General features: G+C 35.3%; 1 gene segment (V, D, J or C); it reads left to right on the top strand.

Annotated features, from left to right (window-relative positions):
• On the top strand, positions 1-1,189 carry LOC105470444 (T cell receptor alpha variable 25-like). The segment is given in 2 exon segments: positions 1-109; positions 392-1,189. Coding segments are annotated over 2 exon segments (570 nt in total).
• The last annotated feature ends 9,469 nt before the right edge of the window (positions 1,190-10,658 follow it).

Raw genomic sequence — 10,658 nt, 5'->3', positions numbered from 1 at the left:
TGGAAGAAGCTTATACCAGGCAACCCATTTAGGAGCAGTTGGATGAAGAGGAAGGAGGGGGAGATGCTACTCATCACATCAGTGTTGGTCTTATGGATGCAATTGTCACGTGAGTTTGAGATGTCCCTGACTGCTTCCAGAGAATAAATCCAACAGGATAGAGAAGTATCTGCAGGCAGGGAATGGACTTTCTGTTTGAAAAACAAGAATTAAGAGAAAGGGAGAGAAACAGAGAGAAAGAGACAGAAAGAATAAAGGTTGAGGGAGATGGAAAGGGAAACATGGACAGAAAGGGAAAAAAAGAAAAGAGAAGTGAGAGAGACCCGCGTAGCTCAGGGACTAAATATCTACTCTGATTTTATGTGATGCTCCCCATTGTCTTTCTAAACAGAGGTGAATGGACAACAAATAATGCAAATTCCTCAGTACCAGCATGTACAAGAAGGAGAGGACTTCACCACGTACTGCAATTCCTCAACTACTTTCAACAATATACAGTGGTATAAGCAAAGGCCTGGGGGACATCCTGTTTTTTTGATAATGTTAGTGAAGAGTGGAGAAGTGAAGAAGCAGAAAAGACTGACATTTCAGTTTGGAGAAGCAAAAAAGAACAGCTCCCTGCACATCACAGCCACCCAGACTACAGATGTAGGAACCTACTTCTGCGCAGGGCACAGTGCTCCCCAAGCACCTGCTGCCTGTCTCCAAATCTTGCCCTGGGTCTTCAGGAGCAGATCATCCTACTCTCCCCAAAGAGCAGGAGCCAGAGAAAGCCAAAGTCACAATGTCTGTGAGGATATCGAGCAACTCCTCCCCACGGCAGCAGGAATGCATATAGAAAATCACTCTGTTAAGACCTGGAAGCGTTTAGCAGTTTTATTTCCTAAAACTTAACTACCGGTTTTCTTCTACACAGGAGTCTCAAAGAATTCGAATTGTCTTAGCAAGAATCGGTGGATTTTAACAAATTGTGATACAGATATTTATATAAAAAGTCTGAGTTCATCTTTCAGTACAGTGGTCCCCAACACTTTTGGCACCAGGGACCAGTTTTGTTGAAGACAATTTTTCCACGGAGCAGGGTGGGGAATGGTTTAGGGATCCCCCTAACCGTGCGGGAAACTGTTTACCTCAGATCATCAGGCATTAGTTAGATTCTCATAAGGAGCGAGCAGCCTAGATCCCTCGCATGCGCAGTTCACAATAGGCTTCGGGCTCCTGTGAGAATCTAATGTTGCTGCTGATCTCACAGGAGGCGAATCTCAGGCAGTAATGCTCACCTGCCGCTCACTTCCTGCTCTGCGGCCAGGTTCCTAAGAGGCCACATAAGGTTACCGATTCCCCGCCGCCGGGGTTTGGGACCCCTGTTTGGGTGGTAGCAGAGGTTTCCAAGCAGTTTCTTTAAGGTTTTAGCTCAATTGTATTGTGGAAGATTTGAAAATTAAACACTTTTCATTACGTACACGCAACTTAAAAGTTTACGACAAACTCCCTGAAGAGTCACCTCTGTAAAACTCATCTGCTTTAATGCAATGCAGTCCAACATAGCATAAAGATTATGCGTGCGGTAACCACCTTTCCAGAGAACTGAGTGAAGACAGCTCTTTTTAAACTGAGGAGTTTAGACGAAACTGGAAGGTGATCCATGAAGAGAGTTAGGCATGGTCTCTCTTTCACTCTTCTGACTGCAATTATATTCCCCAAGCCCAGATGAAGCTGATGATTCAAGTTCTGGTAGCCGTGTTCATTGGTCTAACTACGGGGAAAAGTTAGCCAAAGATTTCAAAGGGTGTTCACTAATTTGACCAATTACTTTACTTCTCAGTACTTACAAAGATTTTTCTCCTGGGAAAGAGAGGATAAAAAATACAACTGTATTGGAGAGTTTAAACATTAAAATCAAGTGAGACTGGTCAGCTAAATAGTCAAATAAAGCTTTTGCACATTTTTAATAAAACATTTTGTAGCCATAAAATTATTGTGATTAAAATTTTGTAACATAGGAATTAATTTAATTTATCGAATGAAAAAAGTCAAATACAAAATAGTACTATGCCACTTATAAAACAAAATAACATATATATATATGTATAGAAAAATATGGATGGCAGCACACGCATGTTTAGGTTGATTTCTAAGAGCACCATAATTATTTAGTAGTTGTTTTCATCCATTATCACATTTCCAAGGCTATTTCAGAGTTGTGCCAAAAACAGTTACATTAAAATTATTGTAAAAATGATTTTCTCTTCTTCTTTCATAGCCTTGGCCCTTTTGCACACTGATCCTCTCAAACTATTACCCTTTTTTTTGGCGGGGCGGGGCAGGTGGGTATTTCTCCCACGAAGTTTTCCTTCCTTTCTCTTTTTTTCTTTCATACATTTTCTATGTTTTTCTGCTACAATCACGCCAAAGTAAAAAAAAAAAAATACTAATTAACAAAATCACAAGCACTAGAAAACAGACATGAATTATAAAAGGCCTCATAAATAATTCTGGAAAGATCAAAAAATGACCTTTACAGCCAGTAGGGGAATGATTTCATCCATCAAAACAGCTGCCGGAGATGATTCACATAAGAAGGAAAAAAAAAAAACAAAACCCACAAACACCACCTTACCAGTATAATTAAGTGTCTCATTTTGATTCTTTACCAAATTTAAGGAGAGTACGGTCCGATATTTCTTGGTTTCCCTCACTGATTGTTTCTCTTTTCTTCCCAGTGTATACTTTATTAAGCATACATGAGGGGGTCTCATCCTCTGATTCTCCAACATGTTCTGTCTGGGAGACACCATGTACAGAAACAAGGGTGGACTGACAATTTCAATTTGACTCTAGTGTCAGATTGAAGTGTTTGGCTTCTTCCTCCAAAACCCTTTCTTCATAGGATTTTTTTTGAAGGTTTTCGCAAAGACTACACCTAACTACTGTACAAAAACACATCTGTAGAATCTGCTTAAAAGATCTCCTTCAAGGTTGCAATGAGTATAGATCGTGTCACCGCACTCCAGCCTGGGTGGCAGAGAGAGACTCCGTCTCAAAAAAAAATAAAAATAAAAAATAAAAATAAAATAAAATAAAAGACCTCATTCAGAAGGCATTAATTACGGTTTTCTTTGCACCTTTTTATCTTTATTTTTTTCTTTCTTTCCTTCCTTCCTTCCTTCCTTCCTTTCTTTCTTTCTTTCTTTCTTTCTTTCTTTCTTTCTTTCTTTCTTTCTTTCTTTCTATCTCGTCACATCCGATCTGTATCTCCATGCTGTCTAGAGTTATTAGAGTGATTCTCTATCCTTTACAACTATGGGGTCCATTAGTCCACATCTCTGCTTTTCTTGCTCACTCACAGGAGATAAGATTAAAAACAATCTTATGAAGCAGGTATTATAATTTCCAACTTATAAAGAAAGAAATTAAAACATCAAGATATTAAGTAACTTACATCTGCTCACCTATAAGAATGGATAAAGTTTAAATATATGAGAATATCAAGTACTGGATAGGCTACACATCAACTGGAACTCTCATACATTGGTGATAGGAAAGAGAAATGCTCAGCACTTTGTAAGACACGTTGGCAGTTCTTATAAAGTTAAACTTCACTTACAATATGATTCATCAATCTCTTTCCTGCATATTTAGCCAAGAGAAATAAAAGTTATGTTCACACAAAAATTTGCATGTGAATGTTTACAGAAGCTTAATTCATAATTACTATAACCTGGGAATGACCAGATGTCCTTCAAATGGAGAAGGGTTAAACACATTGTGGTTCGTCCATATGACTGAGTACTACTCAGCAATAAAAAGAAATGAAATATTGACTTATGCAACAACATGGATGAATCTTCAATGTGTCTTGGTAAATAAAAGAAACTAAGTCCAAAGGACTACATATTGTGTGAGTTTATTTATATTATGAATACATATGGGTAGAAGCAAAACTATAAAGATAAGAAACAGATAAAAGTGTTGGTGAGAACTGTACCAGAGACCTGTGTACCATAAAAAGTAAATCTTACAGTGTATAAATTTTTTTGATAACTAGAATGTGAGCGGATTCCCAAAAGAAAGAGAAACTGTAACAAATGCATCCAACAATATTATAGTGAATAATGTAAACACAGTGACACTGTCTTTAATGTGGAAGAAAATAACTAACCTAAATAATTTTTGAAAACAGTATTTTGAGTAGATACTGTAAGACTAAAGGCAAAAGAATGGCACACAAATACCATTCTGTAGGTAATAAATTTTTTCTCAAGGGGTATGGGTTAGCAATTCTTCAACTAATTTATGTGAGCATTTGGATTGAACAAATGTATATAGGTAAAACATATAATAGATCATGAATCATGAGAGCCAGATTTCTCACTGTTGGGAAAAGTAATAAATAATGAAGGGAGAAATCCATGCAGACCCAGTGGAGTTGAACTCATGTTTTTTATAACATTCATAGGTATAGGTTGATACATAAATAAATAAAATTATTAGGAGACTTGAGTGCTTTCTGATGCCCAACAGCAAAGCACAAGCCTGTGGTTACTTTATTCAAATTGATTCAAAAGCCTGAAAGACCTTCAGCAAAGTAGATAAGAAATGTCTGGGAAACCTAGGTGGTCTTGATATTAGGAAAGATACAGTATTTGTGTTGTCACCATATTTAGTTCCGTCAGTATATCTCTTTGGTTTTTGTATTGAGGCATAATACACATACAGTAAAGTGCACTAACATTCATCAAATGTTTGTGAATGTTTAGTTATGCACATCCCTGTGTAATAATCCTCCACCAATCAAGATGCAGAATATTTCCACCAACCCAGGCATTATTTCATTCCTCTTTTCACTCAATACCTACCCCTAGAGATAACCACTATTCTGATTTTTATTGCCTTAGCTTAGTTTTGCTTTCTCTTGAATTTCATATTAATGAAATCATACACTACATTTTTATTGTTTCTTATGTTGAACACTGTTCCATTGTATGAATATGCCATCTTGTTTATATACTTCTTTGGTAATAGAAATTTGTGTTGTTTCGAGTTTGGGGCCATGATGAATACAACTGCTATAAATGTTCTTATGTAAGTCTTTTTGTGAACATATGAAACTGTTGAACATACTTATGTAAGTTTTATTGTTGTAGTAGAATCACTGGGCCATAGAACAGGCATATCTTACCTTATTAGAAACTTCCAAGCTGTTTTTGAGGTTATATCATTATGGAAAAGAGTTTCAATTCTCTATAACCTTGCTATTACTAATATTGTTGACATGTATTATTAAACTTCAAAATTTTGAGATTATTATACATTCACACATATTTTTAAAAATTAAGGCAGGTCATATGTATCCTTTACTCAGTTTACTCCAGTGGCATAAAACTATAGTACAATATCACAACCAGGATATTGACGCTGACTCAGTCAAGGCATGGAACATTTCTATCACCACAAGGGTGCTTTCTGTTGTCCTTTTGTAGCCATATTAATTTCCTCTCTGCTCCCATCCCCCCCTTCATCCCTGGGAACTATTAATCTGTCCTTCATCATTATAATTTTGCAATTTCATATATGTTGTATAAATGACCTTTGGGGACTGACGTTTTAAACTCAGCATTCTGCTATATTTTGTGTCTTGCCAAATTTAAGAAGTTTTTGGCTTTTACTTCTTTGATACTTTTTCAGTCCTACCCCTTTTCTTTTTTAGTACTATGATGAAAGGAATGTTAGATATTTTGTTAGAGTCCTGCAATTCCCTGAGGCATGGTTCATTTTTTGTAAAAATCATTCTATTTCCCCTTTGTTATTTAGATTAAGTAATTTCTTTTGTTCTATCTTCCAGTTCACTAATAATTTTCTCTGTCCCTTCCATTTTGCTACTGAGCCCATCTGGTGGACTTTTTATTTCAGCTATATTTTTAAGTTCTAAAATTTCCATTTTAAATCTTGGTTGTTTTTTATGTATTTTACTTCTTTACTTAGACTTTCTATTTCCTCCTGAAGCTTTCTGTTTTTTCATTTGTTTCAATCATGTTTGTAGTTGCCCTTCGAAACATTTTCATCATGGCTGCTTTCATATCTTTATTAGGTAATTTTACCATGACTTTCAGTTCAGGGTTGGCACCTATTGATTGTCTCTTTAAAATTCTATTTGAGATCTTCTTGGTTCTGAGTATATTGAGTGCATTTTTTAATTGAAATCTGAACATTTAAGTATTGTGTTTGAAACTCTGGATCTTATTTAAAATTTTTGTTTTATCTCCTTTCTCTGATGCCACTCCAGCAGGGGAAGGGGAACACCACCTCACTACCTGGTAGAGATAGAATCCAGTGTCCCCATTCAGCCTCATTGACATCAGAGGGCAGGGAGGATCATCAAACTGCCAGGTGGGGGTTGGACTTCTGGGTCCTTATGTACAGATGAGTCTTGAAAAACATGAGGGTTTGGGGCACCAACCCCCATGCATTCAAAAATTTGTATACAACTTTTGGCTCCCCCAAAACTTAACTACTGATAACCTACTGTTGACCAGAAGCCTTATTGATAGCATAAACAGTCAATTAACACATATTTTGTGTGTTATATGGATTATACACCATGTTCTTACAATAAAGCAAGCTAGAGAAAAGTAAATGATATTAAGAGAATCATAAGGAAGAAAAAATATGTTTACAGTACCATACTGTATATAGCAGTTCTGTAAGTTTATGTAGTCTGTTTACAAGATGAATCATCTGTCTGAAATTGCAGGCAACTGCAACTGCAGCTGCAGCTTGCAGCTTAATGTCAAACAATTAAGTTTTTTCTTGTAAGGTCTGCTTCTTGGGAGCACATCCAACATCACTAGTGGAATTTTGCATGGATCCCATGGTGTTATTCAAGGTTTACACTATTGCACTAAACAGTGAAAAGTATGTGAGAACTGTGAGAGATGACTTTTTACTACAATGGACAAGGGGCTGGAGAGATGAACTGCTCATGTGGAGATAATTAGCATTGCATTTTAAGTCGATATTCACAAATTTGAGCTCACTGTAATAACAACAGAAGGTGGCTACAAAATTATTACAGTAGTACAGTATGTACTATAGTTAATTTTATGCAGTTGTGATTTAATACTGCATCTTTAAGTTTGTGTGCATTTCTCCAGACTCCAAGTGCCACCACATATGGTCTGTGTTTGTGTGCTTAAGTTTTAATACATTTAAAATTTTTATAATAAATTTGTGTATGTTTTATGGTAGTAAGTGATAAGGTAGACTAGTATTTACATGCATTTTACACATTCATGATGTATCTTTTTCTTAATTTTATTGATATTTTTAGACTACATTGTGTGTTTGCAAGTTTTTTCAACTTGTTGCAAATCTCCAAAAATTTTTCCAATATATTTGTTGAAAAAAAGTTCGCATATAGGTGGACCCATACAGTCCAAACTTGTTCAAGGGTCAACTGCAGTCTCCACTGTAATTTATTCTTCTTTCTTTATGATTAGGGTTTTTTGTGTACTTTAAAAAATATTGTTGTCCACTTCTAATATAATACAGTTGTTCTCCTGTGTCTTCTTTTAAAACTTTACAGCTTCACTCTTTACATTTAGGTTTCTGACTCATCTGGAATATGTGTGTGTGTGTCTGTGTCTGTGTCTGTGTGTGTGTGTTTATATATATAATTAAACAGTTACTTTGGCATTTATATTGAAAAGACCATTTCTTCCCCCACTGAATTGCATTGGCACCTTTGGAGAAAATCAAGTCATTACATATGTGTTCATCTACTTCTGGACATGATTCTGTTAAATTGTCTTTTTAACAATTCTCGTACCAATAGGCCATTTTCTCTTAATTACTGAGGTTTCACATAAGTCTTGAAATCTGGAAATGCAATTCCTCCAGCTATCGCCCACCTTTTTTTTCAAGGTTATCTCACTTGTTATAGGATTTAAATTTCCATAGAAATTGCAAAACAGATTATCAAACTTCTACCACAACAAGTTTCTGGTAATTTGATTCAGATTTGCTGAGTTTATGATAAGGTTGAGAAAACTGATAATTTAACATATGGATTCCTTAGATTTATAAATATAGCCCTCCATTTATTTAGGTCCTCCTTAATTCCTTTTATTAATGTTTTATAATTTTCATTTTAATGAACTTTCATATCCTTAATTAAATTCATTCATTTGCTTATTTCATTGTAAATGGCATTTTTATTTTATTTTCCAATTGCTTTTAGCTAGAATCTAGAAATAGAATGGAATTTTTTATTCAATGACTGTGAATTCATCCATTAGTTCTAGTAGTTTCTTTACAGATTCTTTTAAATTTTCTATATTCAAATTATGTTATCTATGAAGAAGTAGTTTTACTTATTCCTTTCCCGACTTTATGCATTTTATTTTTTTCCTGACTTGATGCCAGTTATTACAATGTGATAATAAATGGAAGTGTGATAATGTATCTTCTTCCTAAACTCAGAGAAAAAATGTTCAGTATTTTACCATTAATTACAATGTTAGCCTTGGATATTTTTATAGATACTCTTTATCAGATTAAGGAATCTTTTCTACATGTCTAGATTGTTGAGAGTATTCATCATGTGAGGGTATTGGCCTTATATCAGATTCTCGTGTGTGTGTAAGTTTTGACAAATTTAAAATTTTAATAATAGATTTGTGTATATTTTATGGTGGTAAATGATAAAGAAGTTTAAAATAGGTTGAACCCATTATTTTGGTTTTTCATCAAGCAAAGGAGGAGAAAATCTTACCCGTTATGATCTTAGAGATCATATAATCTTCTAAAATGTAAAATACTCTGCAAATACTCAATAGCTTGGAGAGTATTGAGCTTGGACAAATATATTTTTTATTCTTTAGAGCTATGCAAAATACTTAATGATTTTCAATACCATTAAAAATATCACCTGTCAGTAGCCTCAATTGTCTGCCAAAAAATAAAGGTGATCAAACCAAAAGCAAAAAAAGGAAATTGTATTAATTACTTTTCTTCTCCCTTTGTTAATATAACAACATGATAAAGTCCTCCCTACTTTAAGTAATTATCTATTTCTTCTTATATTTTTGGCAGTACTGTCCTGTTAACTTACATCTTTATGAAGTGGTACAGAGTGGGCTCTTAGTGAATATTTTTTAAATGAATGGAATATTATTACTAAGACTTTTACTCCATATCTTTGTAGCTTGATTTTTCACACCCATGTTGGGGAAATTTATTGTCTATCGTTGAATTTTTGCCTACAATTCTGACCCTATGTTTACCCCATTGTAGTCTTTGGTTCAAAATGTATTCCAGATAACTGAAAGAGTACATATAGAATAATTTAAAGATTTGCTCAGCATAAGTTCAGTAAATTTGTCAATTATGACTCATGTACGCATTCACGAAACAAGTAATTATTGAGTACTTATTCCGTGCCAATATCTCTTATAAGCATTGAATAGTATGGGCTTTTGAACCAGCCTTTAATTATGGGATGATTAGAAACAAAAGAGAAATTAACTCCACCTCAGCAATTAAAAATTATAATGGGAATATTATTGAAATAACAAAGTAACTTAAAAAATAGTTAAAACCTTTCTTGGAGTGTTAGAGGACTGATAAAACAAAGATGAGTACAGAGGTATTAAAACTAAGTATGTACCTTCAAACCTGATAAAAGAGTCAGAAGATTGCTGGCTGACTTTTTGCCTGATTATAGCTACACAGTTCATTCAGTCAGTCAGTCACAAGAGGGGGCTGCTTCACCTTAAAACTTAGGTTTCTTTCTTGGAGAGGGGACACTAAGCTTATGTTTTCCACTCAAGTTCCACAGAAAACAGGAAACAAAGATACACTTTTATCCTCTTTACACAAATTATACTTTATGATCTCTTATTAAGTGTGTTATGGCTTAAAAAGTTCCGGGACCCTTACACCGATGTACTAAGTCTTCTCAGAGCACCTCCCTTGACACTGCTTTCTCCAAGTTTCACTTCCCTAATCATTTCCTACCTCCCCCATTCCCTACACCTTTTTCTTCCTTTCCTTATTGTTACCACCCCCGGCCCCAACCTTGTTTGCTTTTCCTGGTCTCTTTTCCCTCTGCCTCAGTGTCCTTGGTGCACACAGTAGCCATAAGCATGAGCATAGAAATTAGGAAATGAACTTTAAGGCCAGAGAGTTTAAGGCGGATGAGAGCCAGCACCATTTATGTCATTAGTCACTATATCAAGAACAGATGCACTGAGAAATGTCTACTTAGACAACAGTCAATACATGATTCCAGGGACCTCTGTAGAAAACCCGAGTTCTGGGAGATTTAGCTTTCAGTGTCAATGTTATTAATGCTTATTTTCCCCCTGAGCACATCACTTCCTACTTTGAACCTCACTCCCATTTTCTAGAATGTAGATGGGAACTTTAATCTCCTTACAACACAGAGCTCAGTATAGGCTTCTGGGATTTAATGACACTTTCCACAAGCTCCGTGGAGCAGAGGACAATTTATTTGGTACATTGAGGAAAGAATGATGGAAGAAAAGGTCTGGATAGATACATCCTTATGATCGATTTTCCTCATTCAGTGCCAGCCTTTTAGACTTTAAACCTCATAAATGATTTCAGTAGACACCCCCTGAGTTGAGGATGTCTGG

The sequence above is a fragment of the Macaca nemestrina genome, chromosome 7 (genome assembly GCF_043159975.1).
Source record: "Macaca nemestrina isolate mMacNem1 chromosome 7, mMacNem.hap1, whole genome shotgun sequence".
In the NCBI taxonomy this organism is placed as follows: Eukaryota; Metazoa; Chordata; class Mammalia; order Primates; family Cercopithecidae; genus Macaca; species Macaca nemestrina.
The sequence above is the reverse complement of the archived record's forward strand: the minus strand, read 5'-3'. Positions and strand labels throughout refer to the sequence as shown.